The 19,318-nt window shown below is 48.1% G+C and overlaps 1 protein-coding gene across 1 annotated transcript in view; it reads right to left on the bottom strand.

The window, feature by feature from the left end:
* The window catches only part of LOC106808803, a 35,731-nt gene that overhangs the window by 8,560 nt on the left and 7,853 nt on the right, over nucleotides 1-19,318 (bottom strand). The window contains exons 3-8 of the mRNA XM_014811657.1: nucleotides 16,678-16,801; nucleotides 15,391-15,481; nucleotides 14,248-14,387; nucleotides 13,396-13,464; nucleotides 2,394-2,448; nucleotides 1,792-1,864 (exon numbers count right to left, since the gene is read on the bottom strand). Of these exons, the coding sequence (XP_014667143.1) occupies nucleotides 1,792-1,864; nucleotides 2,394-2,448; nucleotides 13,396-13,464; nucleotides 14,248-14,387; nucleotides 15,391-15,481 (428 nt within the window). The 5' untranslated portion in view covers nucleotides 16,678-16,801. The remainder of the gene's footprint in view (nucleotides 1-1,791; nucleotides 1,865-2,393; nucleotides 2,449-13,395; nucleotides 13,465-14,247; nucleotides 14,388-15,390; nucleotides 15,482-16,677; nucleotides 16,802-19,318) is intronic.

The raw sequence follows: 19,318 nt of genomic DNA, 5'->3' as shown, positions 1-19,318 counted from the left end.
GATGGGTGAGCGGAGATGCCCTTCGTGGACGAGCTGCTATTGTTCCCCTGACAGCGATGGCGACCCCAGTGGCGGGGGCCGAGTCGGCGTCCCGAGAGAAGCGCGCTGCAGTTGCCGAGACCGCCCGGGCACAAGCGCAGTAGGGCTCACAACCCCACCTCATGCCCCAGTGAGAAGCGCCGCCGCACGTGCAGCGACGCTCAGGCAGGCAGTGGCGGCGATCGGCGAGGAAGGCGCGGAGGAGGGACAAGCCAGCACCGAGATAGATCCAGCTGGTCTCCTCCGCGTCGGGTGCCGGTGCACCGCTAGGTATGTTTTTGGAATCGTCCTGACGGTTGATCTTAAAGGGGAAGGAGTGTAGCAGTGGCACCGAACCTTCGGGTTCCCAGCAGGGTGGCTCCCTGGGAACCGGAGTGTGGGTTAATGCTCCGTGTTTGCGACTGTATAATTATTTGTGATGTCCGCTGTCTATTATTGTGCGTTTTCGTGGTGTTTTGCCGGCTCATCAATTAACGAGGTGGATAGACGAGTCCCTACATGGGGGCCGCCATGTTGTGTGCGGTAGTCCCCCTCTAGCAGCCGTGAGTGGCGCGGGCCGTGTGAACAGCTAGGGTAGGGCCGTGTGAACAGCTAGGGTAGGGCCGTGTGAACAGCTAGGGTAGGGCCGTGTGAACAGCTAGGGTAGGGCCGTGTGAAGATACGGTACGCAGTTAGTTCATGTCCGGAGTCGAGTGAGGGAGGACTCGTAGTTCGGCTCTGGTCTTGATTGAGGAAGGACTTGTATTGCAGTTCGTCTCGGGAATCGAATGAGGGAGGACTTGCAGGTAGTATGTAGTCTCGTCCACTCCGTGAGTGTGCATGAAGTGGAGAGGCTTGTCGAGCTGTGCGTGGCGGGTATGGTGACGGTTAGCGTGCGAGTACCCGGGGTAGAGTAACTGTACGGTGACCGGTGTTTGACGTTGGCTTGCCTCACGGGTGAAAGAAACAGGCGCGTCGGTTAATGGGTGAGTAGGCACTGTCGTATTGTCCTGTTGTTGTGGGGCGAGTAAATAATACAGTACTAGTACTAGAATATTAAATAGGTTGGTTTAATATTCCTTACAGTATCGAGAAGTATTAACTCGTCACGAAAAGGAGGAAAGCTGACCTATATTCGTGCACGGCCGCACGGGGGAGAGGCTGCCGGTTATTTTAGCCCTTTGCCCGGCTGCGTTCATAGTTCATTCTATTTGTTTAACCTCTGTGCTTACCCTGGGAATACACCTGTTATTCAACGTAATGTAAGGCCAGCAGGCAAAGGTGGGCTTACCCCGTGGTTGTGTGTGCGTGTCGTTACTCGTCTCGCATTGTTGACTAACTATATGACGCACCGGAACCGGAAGACGGTGGAGCGGGTTATTGCGGGAGCGCAGTAGCACTGAGGCGCTCGAGTGGCTAGCAGAGTTAGGGTGACGACGATACGGTCATTTTAACGCCTCCGGGCACAACAGGTGAGTGAGAAACCTAAGGTTGTTGCTAGACATTACGTCTCGACCGGTGGCGTCATCGGGTGTCGCCGGGAGATACAAAAACGCTACAATATATATGTAACCAGTATGCACAGGCTTAGTAGCTAAGTAAGTGCAATGTAGAAAACCTCCGGCCAAGTTGTTTTTAGTTTACGCAAGACAGCTGGAGTGATTCGTTCACCTATATTGCAAATAATGTTTTTTTTAATTGTAATTTTTAACAGAAACCTATACTCGTTACGAAGATCAAGGCTGACAAATTCATACTGCCTGGAATACTCACGTGTTACCGTACTCATCCTTCTCAACTTTATGCCTCGCATCACCTACAGCCTGGCTGCGAGTCAGCTTTGTATCTGTAAACACAACATCTTCTTAGACATGAGAGAACACAACAGGGAAAAGGTGCAGCTACACTGCAGGTTGCTATGATAGTGAGGCAGAATCAAGGAACACAGATGCAGCTAGGATTTCAGACCTATAGATTTTAGCATCCATAGGAAATAGCCGATAGAACGTGGGAGCTAGAATTACATAATTATAATGCTGTTGCTTAAACGTAGAAGCTCGGATACAATAATCATAAAGCAGTTGGTAAAATTTAAGGGGTTATAGTTAACTTGAGGTATTCAAGCACCCACACAATAAACTGGATTGCAATTTTCTGTTGAAGTCTCTACGTCTTACTACTAGTTTTAATCACAGTGGTATGATTCATAATATGACATATATAGATAAAAAGCTATTTTTGTAAATTGGGTTTCTTAATTAAATGTTTAATAATTGGTTATCGTGTCGGCTATGCTGTCAGCCACAAAGTGTACACGAAAACCTTTCAGGAAGTGAGAAACAGTGCTCTCATTTCTGGAGACACACCCCACTTACCTGCTTCAAATTTCACTCTCTGTGTGGTATCCACCATAGTTGCTGGTTTCATGAACTGCAAATAGGACACAGCACTTGGTTGTGAACTTATTGCTTATGACTTTCAGTATTTAAAATTTTTAAGCCTAAAATCCAAAAGTTCATTATTAAGTTAAGGAGTAAACATGGATACCTTGCCTATCTTGTATTATAGCTGCAAGATAAAATGAAAGTGTCAATGACACTGTAGCTCACCTTGGGTGTGATAGAAGAGGGAGGGGGGATATATAAAGCAAGAGTATATATGGGAGAACTCCCATTATATAGCATATCTCCCATTATATACTCTTGATAATGATATATGCATAAGTTTTGATGCGAAAATAAACGTTTCAGATCTGAAAGTCTGAAATCTTGACGAGAGATGGTGCTACGCCTAAATGATCGCCATTTTGGTTTTCGTATACCGTGCAAATAAAAACAATAAAATATTCCAGTCAAATTACTGTAACGAAGAATCTAAAACACAATATTACACGTATATAGGTATGATTGTAGAGTTGTTGACCAGTTAGACGAAATAAACGTAATATGACGTTGTTAGAGGATTGTAACTGATACTATGTACCCATTCTTTTGTTCCATGTACAGACCGTGATCATTGTTGACCGCAACTAATTCCAAGACAGCGGACTTAACAAAGAGACAGGGTTCTTATTTATGATCACGGTAGACCTACCAAGATGCCTGCTGTTAACTGCCCAATGCCCGGCTGCGACTACAAGACGGCCGACCTCAACGCTGCTATCGTTGCCGCACTCCTCACTGCGCAATTCACACCTATGGACAAGCTGCCAGGGTCGAGAAGGTCAAGAGACCAACGATTGCTGCTGCTGGCACTAGCGAGGAATGGGCGTACTTCAAGTCACGGTGGTCTGACTACGCTGATGCCACCAAGATCACCGGGAAGGACAAGGTTGCACAGCTCCTGGAATGCTGCGATGAACCTCTACGCAAGGATCTCGCAAGAGCTGCTAGTGGCAGCCTCACCAACAATTAAAACTGAGGATGAGGTACTGTCATCTATCAAAAAGCTTGCCGTGCGCGAAGAGAACACAATGGTTGCTCGGGTGACACTCCACAACATGCGTCAAGACAGAGATGAGACAGTTCGCAGCTTCGGAGCCCGTCTGCGGGGTCAAGCAGACATCTGCAAGTTCATTATTGAATGCATTGCCTGCGCTGCCGATGTCAACTACACCGACGCAATAATGCGGGATGTGCTTACCAAGGAATTGCTAACTCTAAATCCAGCTTGATCTTTTAGGAGACAAGAACCAGGACATGGGCTTAGAAGATGTCTTCCAGTTTATTGAGGCAAAAGAGGCCGGGAAGCGCTCTGCCTCCTCCCTCCTGGACTCACACGCGGTGGAAGCAGCCAGTAGCTCCTATCGGAAAACCAGACACACACATCTCAAGGAGACGCAGGAAGTGTGCGCCTACTGCAGTAAGAAGGGGTACGGACGGAGCGCACAGCTCGTGTCCGCAAGACGCAGTGTACCGCCTATGGACAGATATGTGGACACTGTGACAAGCTCCATCATATGGAGAATGTCTGTCGCAGCAAGAGCAGGCCACGACACCAACAGTCAGCCGTCCTGGCAAACACGAGGTGCATATCTTGACACCCTCTGTACAATCCGTGACTTAGGCAACCACATGGCTGTCAACGTGTAGTTGTGCATGCACGTTTTGTGTAATCACGCGCGCGCGGCTGCCACGCGCAGAAAAGAAACCAGGGAAACGCATGGGGTGATTTCAAGGCGCTAGCATGTATTGTCACAAAATTATACGCTCAGCGCGCGCACACCGCTACGCGTACTGTTACAAAAATTATAATAATAAAACGAACTCAATACTCGCGTGCACATACATATATACGCAATGACAAGTCGGGTACAACTAGTACACACGATAATAAACCAACTAACATATATGTGCACGGCGCTCGCCTCTCTCTGCCCTTCCCTCTTCCTCTCCTTCTCTCTTCTTCTTCTTCTTCTTCTTCTTCTTCTTCCTCGGCTTCGTCTACTTCTTCTCCTACTCCGTCTTCCTCTTCTGCTTCTTCTTCTTCTTCTTTCTTCTTCTTCTTCTTCTTCTTCTTCTTCTTCTTCTGGACGACACACGTCCTCTCACGCACGGCTGGACGAATACACGTCCTCTCTCACGCCCGGCTGGGACGATACACGTCCTCTCTCACGCACGGCTGGACGACAACACGTCCTCTCTCACGCACGCTGCTGGGAGCGACACACGTCCTCTCTCACGCACGGCTGGAACGACACACGTCTCCTCTCACGCACGGCTGGGACGAACACGTCTTCTCTCACGCACGGCTGGACGATACACGTCTTCTCTCACGCACGGCTGGGACGACACACGTCCTCTCTCACGCACAGCGCTGGACGACACACGTCCTCTCTCAACGCACGGCTTCTGGCTGCGTGGCTCTACTGTACTGCCTGCTTCGTTCACGCTTTTGCTACGCGGCTCTACTATCCTTCCGCTTGCTCTCTCGCACGGTACTGCGCCTCGCGCGCGTGCCGCAGCTGGCCAGGTGCACAGCCTAGCTGTGTGGTTCGAGCCGGTCGACGGGAACCGGCTAACCGTGACAATGCGTCCGCCCCTTAATTAAGCGGGGACGCAGACACCGCTTTCAACACATAGGAACCGGTTAGCCAGTTCCTGTTCTTATGCGTTCGCTTCTTTCTCGCCCAGTACGTGTCGGCTCAAGAAGTCGCCCCAACGTTTTCTGCTTCGGGTATCGCCTGTATCCGGAACCTGTACACTCAGCTGCTTGCGGTGATGCAGCAGTGCCTCTACACTCGCGTGAAGCTTCCTCAGCTGGTTGTCTAGATTCTCCAGCTGCCGCTGTTTCTCTTCAAACCACTCATCAGCCTCATCCATCTTGTATGTCACGTAAGAGCCTATCCCATCACCAACTTTTTGTGGCTGAGAAACCTTTATCACGATAAACAGATCTTCACTGTCTTCTTTCTCAATCTCATCCTTTGGTGATCGATACTTCATCTTGCCGTTAGTTGATGCAGGCGCTTTGACGGTGGTAGCTTCTGCTGTACTGGATCCACCGGCTCGGTGCCAATGTTTGCAGCACCAGCCGGCTCTTCTTTACCAGCTTCTTGTGCCGGTGAATCCAAACTAACTTCCTCACCGCCCCCATCCAGCAGGTTTACTGGTTCAACCTCTGCAACAGTCTCCTCTGTCTTCTCATTGACTTGGAGTTGCCTGAACTCCTCAGCCGTTACACTGCTACCACTCACCGGGGAGACCTTCAGCCCGGTCAGGGGCTTGCCGCGTGCCTTTTGTTGGGCCCTCGTGAGCACTGCGAGGGTCTCCATTCGTGCTCCAGCTACCAACGTGGCACCATCCACGTTTCCGATGACCACGTCATATATCGGCCTGTCTACACACAGCGCCTCCACCTCACCTGTGAGGAATGGTGTCTTTATATAGACCCTAGCTAACGGGGCTTTCCTGATGGTGCGGTCCATCATCATATTACTTCCGAGTCTTGCCCGTCAACCCTCTTCTCTCACTAGCCCCCTCCGGACAACCACGCCTGAGCAGCCTGTGTCCCGCAGTACTTGTACTCTTTGTCCCCACGAGCCCCCACTCCACTGGCAAGTCCCCGGTTTTCCTGTCCCACATCCGGTGACGACTACTATCACCTCTACCTCGCAGCGCACAGTTGCAGCTTCTACCGCACACGTGGCTCTCGTCGCGGGCTCCTGCGGTAGCTTCCTTTTGCCCCTTGGCTCCCCTTGCCGTGGGCTTTGCCAACCCGGGATTGCTGTTGCCCCATCGGTCTGCCCGCTCTTTGGCCCATGTCACCATGCTTGCCGACTTCACGACGGGGCGGCTGCTCCCGCTGCAGTTGCGGGCAAAGTGACCCCGCCTTCCGCACAAGTAACAAGTGCGGTCGCTCGTCGATTGGCGGCGTGCCCAACCATCTTCGGATCGGAACGTTACCGCCCTTCTTGGGGCACCAGGTCCGCTTCCGCCCAACCGCCCACCTGTGCCTGTTGTCTCACCCGCCACTTGTCTTCTGACGGCAGCCAGCCCGTGTGCGTCGGCGTATCGCTCAGCCGACCGTACCGTCTCCTCCATACTCGCTGGTGCCTTCTCTCGGAGGAAGGCTGCCAGTTCCTTTGAGCACCCTGACGTGAACTGCTCCTTTAGCATCAGGCATTTGAGGCCCTCGAAAGTGTTCTCAATGTTCGACAGGGTAATCCACCTCATTAGGTAGTCTCTATCTGCTGCGAACTCGGCAGGGTTTCGCTCTGCTCAATCTTCCCTCCGAAAAACTTGTTTTTGAAACCCTCTTCTGTTAGCCTAAATCGCTTCAACAGTGCAGCCTTCAGGATGCCGTAGTCGCTGGCTTCGCCTTGTGGCAGGCGGGAGTACACGTCCAGGGCCCTGCCTTGTAGGAGCGCACTCAGGTACGTGGCGTAACTCTTCTCTTGCCACCCTGCATCGCAGCGTACTCTTCGAACCGTAACAAGTAGGCATCCATGTCATCTTTACGCGTCGTCAAAGGGAGGTAAACTTTGTCCCCTCTTCGCCAAGTAGCCCGCAGGACTCATGATCGACCTCGCCGTCCGCCTGGCTCCCAGAGTCGCCCTTCTCCACTTTAATTTTCGCCATCTCTAGTAAGTGGCTGTCATGTTCCTTTTGCCTCTCGCGTTCCTCGCGTTCAGCTGCACGCTGTCGTTCGCGCTCCTCGCGTTCGGCTGCAAGCTGTCGTTCGCGCTCCTCGCGGTCCTCGCGTTCGGCTGCACGCTGTTGTTCGCGCGCTTCTCTTGCCGCACCCTGCTGCTCCACAACGAACCGTTGCAACTCAGTTCGCGGCAGCCCAAACTTCTCAGCCCTCTCTCGCAGCGCAACGCAGATCCATCCGCGCGCGTCGGGGACAAAAAACCGGGTGTTACCTCACGCGCGTTATCTCGCGACGGCTTTGCTGCTGCCGGCGGGGGGGGGGAATAGTAACCGTGGCCTTTGCGCGGTGTAGCGTACGTCTTACTGGCGTGATCACGTCGGGGTCACCATTGTCAACGTGTAGTTGTGCATGCACGTTTTGTGAATCAACGCCGCGCCGCTGCACGCGCAAAAAGAAACCAGGGAAACGATGGGGTTCATCAAGGCGCTAAGCAGTATTGTCACAAAATTATACGCTCAGCGCGCGCAACACCGCTACGCGTACTGTTACAAAAATTAAAAATAATAAAACGAACTCAATACTCGCGTGCACATACATATATACGCAATGACAAGTCGAGGTACAGCTAGTACACCGATTAATAACCAACTTAAATCTTATAGTGCACGGCGCTCCTCTCGTCCCTTCCTCCTTCCTCTCTTCTTCCTCTTCCTTCTTCTTCTCTTCTTCTTCTTCTTCTTCTTCTTCTTCTTCTTTCCTCGCTTCGTCTACTTCTTCTCCACTCGTCTTCCTCTTCTGCTTCTTCTTCTTCTTCTTCTTCTTCTTCTTCTTTCTTCCTTCTTCTCTTCTTCTGGGACGACCACACGTCCTCTCTCACGCACAGCTGGGACATACACGTCCCTCTCACGCACGGCTGGGACGAATACACGTCCTCTCTCACGCACGGCTGGACGACACACGTTCTCAGGCTGGACGACCGTCACACTGCTCTCACGCCGTAGGGCAGCACACGTCTCCGCTCACCGCAGGCTGGGATACACGTCTATTCTCCGCACGGCTGGACGAATACACGTCATCATCTCACGCACGGCTGGGACGACACACGTCCTCTCTCACGCGACGGCTGGACGACACACGTCCTCTCTCACAGCACGGCTCTGCTGCGTGGCTCTACTTAACTGCCTGCTTCGTTCACGGCTTTGCTACGCGCTCTACTATCCTTCCGCTTGCCCTCTCGCACGGTACTGCCCGCTGCGCGCGCGTGCCGCAACTGGCCAGGTGCAGCAGCTAGCTGTGTGGCTTCGATGCCGCGTCGACGGGAACGCGGCAACCGTGACCAATGGCCTCCCCATCGCCCACCAACGTGTGTGATAAACCTTTCAAAGCATGGCACAGGAAAAGATCGACACCTCAGCCATTCCTTGATGTGACCGTGAAAGCTGCTCCTGATGACAATAAAGCCCTTGGTTTCGGCCTCTCATCACTTTCAAAGACCTGATCCATACCAGCCATGGCAGACACTGGATGCCAAAGCTGCCGCTTGCTGTTTGACGGTCGTCCATCGCCTTGGATTCGCCTTCAAGACCTCATCCCAGTCATCATGGAGATGCACACTGCGACTAATGGGGGCATCATGATCCTTGGAGCCGCCCCTCTCCGCTTATCCGCCTCGGCCATGTTGTCGAGTCACGGCAACTAACCTACATCACAGACACCTCCGATAAGCGCTTTCTCGGGCAAAAGAGGCCTGCATCGATTTGAGGATCATCTTTGAAGGCTTCCCCACGCTCGGACAATGACAAGGGGCACACAACCGGACACGGCAGCCACCCTCAAAGAGCCTCTGATGGAACAGCCTGTACCTGCTCTCGGCGTCAACAGCCCCTCCACCCCCCTACTAAACTGCGCACTTCCCTGCGACTGAGGCGAACCGTGTGAAGCTGCAACAGTATCTACTTGACTACTACAAATCAAGCACATTTAATACGTGTGAGCATAGCCCTTGCCACTAATGGACAGCCCCCTATGAAATTGATGTGGACCCTGACGCAAAGCCAGTCGCACATCAACACACCAGTGCCTGTCCCACTCCACTGGCGAGATGCCGTCAAGGCTGGTTTAGATAGTAATGTTCAGTTGGGTGTCCGAACCAGTACCATCGGGAGCCTGTTACCTGGTCTACAGGATGGTGGTGTGTGCAAAGAAGGACGGTAAACCACGTCGGACGTTCGATTTCCATGCCCTCAATGTGCACGTTACCCGCGAGACACACCACACGCCATCACCCTTCATCTCAGGCCCGTTCCGTTCCTCACGGAAAAAAGACAGTACTCGACGCATGGAACAGATACCATAGCGTACCCATATACCCAGAGGACAGCACCTCACCACCTTCATCACTCCATGGGGGCAGGTACCGATACAAGACAGCGCCCTCAGGGTACCATTGGCCTCAGGTGTGGATACACCAGCAGATATGGCGAGATTGTCTCGGGTGTCCAGAACAAGACAAAAATGTGTTGACAACGTCCTCCTGCGGGCTGACACGTTAGAAGACAGTTTTTCTAGCGCTGTTGAATGGCTAGATATATGCGGCCTCAACGGGATCACCTCAACCCAGGAAGTTCATGTTTGGTGCAGTGTTGTGGAATTTGCTGGTTTTCAGAATACCCGCAGACAGGCGTCGCGCCCATGCGAGAAGTACTTAAAGGCAATCCTTGACTTCCCAACGCCCACCAACGTTACAGATGTCGCTCATGGTTCGGACTGGTAATCAATCTCCTACGCCTTTAGTATGACTAAGAAGATGCTACCATTTCGCGAGCTCCTGAAGCCAAGCATACCGTTTGTATGGACCGATGCCCTCCAGCGCGCTTTTGACGAGTCAAAGTCGTTATTGCTAGTGAGATAGAAGAAGGCGTAAGAATCTTCGATCCCAGCAAACCCACTTGCTTGCAACAGACTGGTCAAGAATGGCATCGGGCTTCTGGCTCCTGCAGAAACACTGTGGCTGCAAAAATTATGACCTTTTCTGCTGCAACTCAGGCTGGAAGATAACTCTCGTTGGCAGCAGGTTCACCCATGCTGCTGAAACACGTTATGCTCCAGTGGAAGGCGAAGCACTTGCAGTAGCCTTCGTCTTGGGGTGCGAGACCTTATCATAGAGCTCGACCACAGCCCCTCCTCAAGATCTTTGCTGACCGTGCCCTACAGGACATCCTAACCCCGCGCCTAAGGAACTTAAAGAGAAAACACCTGCGCTAACAAGTTCCGTATGGTCCATTCCCAGGCGTCAGACACCGTGCTACAGACTGCCTCTCTCCGACACCCACTGGTGCGCCTGAGAGGTTGTACCTTCCCGATACATCGCGACAATCTCTTCGATACCTGCCACGTTCCTGATCCACATCGCTCATGGCGGGCCTCGCACGCTGGCCGCAGCGACGACACCATCAAAGTTTGCACACTCCCTTCTGCTATGTGTGCCCTGGAGTCTCTCACCTGAAGTCAGTCACATGGGACAGAGTCCTACTGCCACAGGCGAGTGATGACAACATGGCAGGCACGTCGCTTGGCACTATCGAAGCTGCATGCCAGAAGTTCCGCCAGAGACTCCCTCCACCCCTACGCGAATACTTTCATTTCGCGTAGAGAGCTGCTGGCAGGTCGACGGGTCCATCCTCTACATAGAGACCGCTTAGATATTCCACCATCCTCTCCGGGAGAAGTATTGGCCGCATCTCCATCTGCGCACCAAGATGTCTCACTTATGACGGAGGGCAAGAGTCCTACCAATCTTTTGGTCAGGCATTCTCTCCTGCCATTGCGGACTCGCGTGGCACGGTGAACCAATGCATCTGCCCTCCAACGGCGAGCGGCACCAGCCAACCCGTTTCTGTCTCCAGCGCTAACCTTTTCCAATGTGTCTGTGCCTAGATTTTGCTTCCACCTGCAAGGGCTGCAATCACTTGGTTGAGTGGAACGCTACTCAAACTGGCCCATTGTTTGAGAAGCGTCCCACTTCAGGGGCAACTGGACCATCTCATCCTACGTCATGCCGGATATTCCGTCACCTTCGGAATCCCGGATGAACTTGGCATCGGGAGAGACTGGCGCGATTCACGGCGTCAACCACACCGGCCGGCTTCTCCCGGACCTGGGGCATCCATCACTAGACTCTCCGTCCGTTGCTTATCCCATAGCAACTGCCGCGCTGATGGTCGCTGTCAAACATCCTCAAAGACGTCCTCATCATGTCACACACCAGGCCCGCACGGGCTGCCCTAGACAATGATGCCTTCCAGCGTGCTAAATGCTTGCAAGTACAGGAACACTCCTGACAGGGACACCAAGCTCTCTCCAGCCATGTGTGTCTTTGGCCGCCCGATTCAAGACTTTATACCCATTGCTCCCGGCAGATACAAACCGCCACATGAGGGATGCGGAACGTTGGACTGAACATACTAAACGACTCCTGCTCCTTGCCGTTGGTGACCACGTCCGCATTCAAAATCAGACAGGGCTGCATCCACTCAAGTGGGACAAAACCGGGGTGGTGGTCGAGGTTCGGCAATATGACCAATACGTCATTCGAGTTGATGGCTCTGGGAGAGTCACATTACGCAACAGAAAATTCCTGCGGAAGTATGTTCCTATTCAACGACCTTCACCTCCAACAACAATGCAGGACGACATCCATGCTCGTCGCCGACCGGCACCCATGGCTCTCTCCTGCCCTGCAGGACTGGCACCACGCTCACCACGCTCCACTGGCTCTGCTGAGTTCCTCACTGCAACACAGTTCCGCCTGCCAACATGCTTCTGCCACCACCCCTGCTGGACGATGATGGTTCTACCGACAGGCGTTCCCATCTCTTTGCAGTTGTCCCCTCTACTGTGCATGACTCACCAGCAACGACATCAACCGACATGGCACCCCCGGCAATCTCTCGCCGGATTCCGGATCCTGCATCCGTCAGTGCCCCTCCGGCTGGCCCTCCTGCTACAGCACCGAGACGCTCTAACCGTCGCACCAAGCAGCCTGCTTGGCACTCTGACTATTCCATGTGATCTCAGCATTCAAACTAACAATGTTTTTCGCGTTTATGTGTTTATGTTCCTACGGATGTTTGACTGTTGATACATGGATTTTTCATAGTTTTGTTCACAAGATTCGTCGTTCATGCCAGTTGTTTGTTGTTCACTGCAATATTTCGGATTGTTCAGTCTTTGTCACATTATTGATATTTTCTCTATTCGCGCCAAAGACTTGAGGGGAGATAAAGGATTGTAACTGATACTATGTACCCATTCTTTTGTTTCATGTGCAGACCGTGATCATTGTTGACCGCAACTAATTTTAAGACAGCGGACTTAACAAATAGACAGGGTTCTTATTTAGATGTCATCTCTCCCATAGGAGTAACAACTGTTTTGGGGCATAGCCTTACACATTCACATACTAAAATTTAACAAAATCGAATGCATTTAGATGGCCATTTTCATTTTTGCCAAAAAGTGGGCGTGGCTCGAAAGTAGGTCGACTGGCGTGCTCCAAAAGAGAAAGTTCAAATCTCTCCCATAGGAGTAACAACTGTATTCAACACATTTGAAACATGTGGGTGAAACGGTTCTTGAGTTATCGTTGACCGTAGGCAGACACTGAAATGCGTAGTGAAATTGCCAAAATCTACATAATTTGCATAATTAAAAAAAAAATCAAAACCCGTGTGATATGTTTTGGGGCCAGTCCTTATTCATTCACATACTAGAAATAAGCAAAATCCGTTGAACCTGAACTGACTTATGGCCATTTCCATTTTTTGCCAAAAAGTGGACGTGGCTCGAAAGTAGGTCGACTGGCGTTCTTCAAAATAGGACGTTCAAACCTCCCCCATAGGAGTAACAACTATATGCAATTTAAAACATGTGGGTCAAACGGTTCTTGAGTTATCGTTGACTGTAGCCAACTCTTGACGGACGGACGGACGGACGGACGACGGACGACACCCCGTGGCAATATCTCATCTTGACGATGTCAAGGCGAGCTAAATATACTAATCTAAGTTGCATATCTATATGTGACACCACTTTTGCACAGAAGTAGCTGGAGGAAACAACAATGAAAAATCACACGATATTAACACAATCATCTATATATTTTGCATTCTTACACTTGCCTAAACATTAGACCATACACAGAATAATTGAGAAGCATCGTATCGAAGTCATGGCAACATTTATAAATTCTACTCTTCAACCTCCAGAACATATGCTATATTATACCTGTCTAGGCTTTGCTAGTCTTGTGGCACAATCCGCGTAAACACAATCCTCATCGTCGTCGTTGTCATCCTAAAAGAATGCACTAACAATCAAATATTGTCACTGTGCATAAAAAGTAAACTGCATCAAATTTTACCAATTTTATTTCTGTAACTACGTTTATATACGTGAACTTATACACTTTTTGTTGTAAGTAAACAACCGAGTAACAAGCTATAGAGTAAATAAATAAATTAAAGCTGAGTGAGTGTGTGCGACCACTGCCTGTTGTTCATGCAAGAATGTAATTACGTAAGATGACAATTGTACGTAAAAGATCACAGGAGACATAAGCCGCGTTCACACGGAGCGAAAACCGCCGGGTCAAAAACGATCCGAGACTGACCCGGGGCAAAAACGACACGGGTCGATTTTGAAAAAAGAGTTTACACAAGCTGATTGTGCGAGCTGCGAGCTGAAAAACCCAATGCATCCAAGCGAACAATGTGAATGAAACAATCAGGGCACAGCAACAACTCATGTAAACTCAGTTGGGTCGACACTGGCGACGTCTGCCGCCGTACTAATTTTGTCCCGGGTCGTGTGTCGGTGCGCGTTCACACGGCAAAATGACCCAGCACTCGGGTCGAAATGACACGGGTTGTTTTTGTACTGAGAAAACGTCCGTGTGAACGCTTGGCCCGGGACGCATTTAGCCGGAGTCGTTTTCGACCCGGGTCAAACCGATCCATGTAAAAGCGGCTATATAAAGCTGCTCTAGAAGTTAGATATAACAGAGAATATATAGAAGCTGAATGTGATTACACACGATAGTAAGTGAGAGGAGATAAAGGTAACGCTACTCGGTCCAACCTCAGAACTTGGTACAGCTTCTTGCATCATAGGATCATCCGTCTGTGGATTATCGAAGCCAGAACCGGAACCGGCATCTGACATTACCATCTGTACTTGCTCCATATTCCGGCGCCTCTTTGTGCCAACACGTTCCACTTCTGCACACAAGGTTGAAACTTTTCACTCACACCGCAATTCCGATTTACCTCAGAACAAAGATCGGGACTTGTCGGAAAGCATGAAAATGTCCCAATTACGTAACAACGTGTGTAACGATTGTTTTTCAAAGACATATATGCCATTTAAGTGATGTGCCCATTCATCCCGACAAAGGATACCGGAGACCACTGTACTAACAATGGAATTATATATCGATTTAATCCTAGTGCTTTTTTCTATAACTCCTGCCCACAAAAACCCGGGGTTCAAATCTTTTGCTTACACAGCGATCGCCACCTACAAAGTTAGTAGTACAAGTAGAAATAGATTCAAATTTCATTTGTGTGCCCTGAACTGTCTTCACTAAGCCTGCCAGCAATACACCTGCTAGTGAATATAGTAAAAGTGTGAGTGCAATACAGTAAAAACCCTCGTATAAAACCTGTATTTATCAAAGTTAGCCTAAAAATGTTCTTATATAATTAGTGTTTACTGGGAAATTAGGCTATTTAGGTTCTTATTTTCTTAGGAAAAAAGGTGCTTGTTGCTGGTAGAATATTGGTGCGGTCGATTGTAAAATATACATATATACATATACATATAGCAAAGCCTGGACAGGTATAATATAGCATATGTGCTGGAGGTTGAAGAGTAGGATTTATAAATGTTGCCATGTTTTATGTCTAAATGACTGCAATCTAGACAAATACAAACCCTATTCTACGTTATCTTATTTCTTTAAAAATATTTATTATTTATTTTTTATTTTTCACTTTTTATGCAAAGGTTTGCTTCCTTATCAGCACCAAATTACCTACTTTTTCAGAAACTGATACGGTGGAGGGAGCACAGCTGATTTGCATCTAAAAATATCACGAAAAGGGTCAGTATATGTTGTTAGGGGCTAGTATTTTTTACAAATCAATAGTTCTGCTGGTTTTTGGCCGTTTTATGTTTGTTTCAAACACTTCGTACGTACAATTCCTTTACACGCCGACTTACCATCATGGGGTACGTATTTCATTTCCACAGGTTCACTGACGTCTTCCGAAGACGAGCTCTTGGCGGGTTTTCGAACTAGTTGCACCCACATCTGAAAGAATTAAATTTTGCCACCAGTAAGAACAACGCGCACGCAGCTGCTATGATGATTTTGTCAAGGTGTTTTAGATTCAACATCTTCGAATACACAACAGTTAACCCATTGCATTTACAGCGTATTTACCATTGCCGGAACTACTGACGATCAATAATTATGTGAATGCAACACAATTACTTGTAATATTACATAGTGGCGTCATCTAGAGGTATGATGGCATCAATCTGGCTATATTTCATAATAACACAGTCAGAGCCATACTGGGAAAATCATTCAGGCCCGGAAATATAGCCCCAGTCAGGCCACTTTTTAAGCGGGGGGTCTGGGGGCCCGGGACTCTCCCACCAGAAAATATTTTTTTTGATACAAAGACTTCATTCCATGCATTCTGGTAAATTTTAGTGCATGTGAATCACACACTAATGAGCCAACAACTGCTTAGTGCAATATACTGTTATGAATCTCAAATAAAACAACCGCCCCACCTATAATAATATGGCCTGCAGGCCACAGATTTAATATATATATATATATATATATATATATATTCAGAGTAGATAATAGGGATAGTGCATCACAAGTGATATCGGTGAACATTCTATTGGATAAATGTTCGCAGGACTATGAACAATAGTGGCCTGCCTGAGCGGGCATTGCTTGCGCGACGCGATTGTTATATAACGCATTTGGTGTTGTAAACAAATTGAAATTGTTCGTTTAAGAAACTTGTATGATTCACCTTCATATTTGCCGAGTAGATTGCAAAGTCATGATGAGCACTAATATATAAATATTCGCCTATTATCTACTCCGATAGATAGATATAATATTAGTATGTGTATATAGATATAATATATATATATATATATTTTATAATCTGCGGCCTGCAGACCATTTCTATACCGTATATATGCTACATACGTATACGTTACGCGGTACGTATATATATAATAAAATTAAATATGGCTCTGGAGGCTGGCAGATTTTATTCTTTTTTTTTTTAGGGCACGGCCAGTTAGCCGGCCAGGCCACCGGGAAAACCCCGGTGCTCCCTATGCCAGTCCCGCCCTTGAACAACAGTAACATCACGAACTTATCCAATCGCACGTACTGCGACGACGTGGAGATGGCAAGCTCCCGAAAATTTAACTTACAGGTTTATAGAATATCGGGCAAGATACAATAATTACATCAACTGGTGCTCCAGGTGTGATCCTTGTAGGCGGATTACAACACGCAACAGCAGTCTGTTCATGAATCTCCGTTCCAACATCAGTTTACCCACCTTCACCATCGCCAAAAACCGAACTATGACTGTAAAAAACCACCGAATCGAGACTGACTCGCATAAAGGACTGGTACGAGGAGACTAATAATACAACTAACTCAGAATTAAACAGATGCAATTGCTATGACGGTTTGGGACCATATATTGACCACGAGCACGACGAATGATATATTATATATATATAATTATAATATATAAATATAATATTATATTATCACGCATAAATCTCATAAATACATAACCTACAGTATAAATATATGGCATGCAATGGGTTTAATAGACGACGAGCCCCCCCCCCCCCGCGATAGCAGAGTCTTACACGCGGTCAACCAAATGGCAGTGCTACAGTTAAACGAGCAAAGAGGATAAAAAACACCAAGAGCTGGAAAGCTATATATTCCCATTACTTGCTGTTTCACTAAAGAAAACCTATAATTTCGCCCCTGCAGCTCGTGGACAGCCACCAATTAATTAAACCTATCGATCATTATAAGTAAACGAAAGTCCAGCTGTGTTATTAAGGTAACTAGAAAAAGGGGTATAAATGGCCGAGGCGCGCTTAGGAAAGTATGATTAATTTTTTGGGTAAACATTCGTGCGTTTTTAGTTTGCATTACCATACATTGCAAATATCCAAATGGGCCACAATCCATTGTAACCGAAACGCACCCGTTCTGTGAATTGAAGTACGATGTATGAAGAGATTGATAATAAAAATACCTAAGACTACGTACTATCGAAACTAAGTTATTATTAGACCATATATATATACTATACCTCTTCTGATCTCAATATGGTGGCGGGAACTGTTCAGATATTCGCTTATTGGCCCTACGTTCGTTGCAATCCTGTGGTGGCAGCTTGCACTTACTTCTTCGCAATTTTAGACATTACAGGTAAGCACACATTGACAGGTAACTATACATCTTTTACCTCCTTTCTTTACTTTACTAGTGACCATAGCATTTCAGTATCAGTCTCGTTACTGCTCGTGACCACCTTTGCACGAAGATTCTGATGCACTTGCAATCAGACTATCTCTCAATTCTTCTTCATCTCGGGTGATCCTCAGACGATATAAAGAAGTTGCACGTGTGAATGATAGCGACATTCGACCACTAATCGACGTCACAATAACCGTTTTATAATAATGCAGTTCTATTACAGGAGCCACTCAGACTCATTTGCCTAATGAATGCGACACATGGAGATACGTAGGAGGACGTCATTCGCACTACTTTGGTTGATACCTCACTAGAAGACCGGACTGCATCAAACCTGGGGGGCGCGCGTCGAGCCGGTCAAATTCAGCGAATATGCTTCAAACTTGAGAACCTACAATGTGCTGCCCTCAAAATTTTTTAAGCTATAAATTTTCGACTTCACTCTTTGTCGAGCCTGCGTCCGACGCAGCTGCTAGGAAAACCGAAATATATAGGTTGTCCAAGATTACACCGACGTTGCCCGCGCTCCTTTGGCAGTGAAGCTTGGTAAGGACAAGCTGTAAATTACATTCATTTTTTTTCGCTAACCATCTACTTGCACCCACCAGCACCTACCTACAGGTAGTGATGGGAATCTGGTGGAATCATCACGATGCATGATTGCAACGATCGATGATCGATAGATAATCGCCTTTGAAACGTTATTGAGCGCGCTACTATATATTCGAAATATATCATTTAATAGAGCATTTTTTACTGATGCAATATCTTAAAGCTGTGTAACAGTATACTTGCTATGTCTTCGCTGTAGTAGAAATACCAAAACAAACACATTTGTCCGCCCAAAAAATAAAGTATTTCATCATCGTTTGCAATTTTTTTTGATATCGATATAATTCCAATCGAGCCTTATATCAATCATCGGGACGTCACCTTTGCCTGCAGGACCTAAGTGGCATACCTGCCAACTTAGTGATTGCAAAGAGCCTGATAAATGGCAAAGTTCTACCAGGAATTTCTACGGACTTCCACTTTCCTGTACTCTGAGATTTGAGCCAAATCACCCCATATTTCAGCCTCGTGTATTTTCCATGTAATGCTGAGTCGAAGAACTCTGCATCCGCCAACATCAATTCTCATTCTCAGAATAGCAATAACTTAAGTATATTAACTTGTTAATTATCATGGTAAAATATGAACGCTAACCGAGATTTGACAACATTCCACAACTTCGCAGGACAATCAATGAATATAAATTTACCCTGAACAGTTTAGACGCATGTAATGTCACACTTGTAAAATTACAGAACTCGCCGTGAGGTTTCCGCGACGAATACCTACCTGTATATCATGTAGCCTTTGCGACCCAAACGTCATAGAGAATTCACCAAGAATTGCACAACTTTGAATAGTTTGACCCCCCACCTTTTTAGCCTAAAGCATTTCAGATAGATGACCACCTGATCATGAGCACTGTGCACATCCAACTTCACCGGTTTATCAGGCACACTGGCGGCCCTTCTTCTGTTCTGCACAATATGCTTTTGAACAAAGTGCATATCCGTTCAGCATCTCTGTGAAATACCGTAACTGCTAGTC

Source organism: Priapulus caudatus, unplaced genomic scaffold (genome assembly GCF_000485595.1).
Source record: "Priapulus caudatus unplaced genomic scaffold, Priapulus_caudatus-5.0.1 Scaffold306, whole genome shotgun sequence".
In the NCBI taxonomy this organism is placed as follows: Eukaryota; Metazoa; Priapulida; class Priapulimorpha; order Priapulimorphida; family Priapulidae; genus Priapulus; species Priapulus caudatus.
The sequence above is the reverse complement of the archived record's forward strand: the minus strand, read 5'-3'. Positions and strand labels throughout refer to the sequence as shown.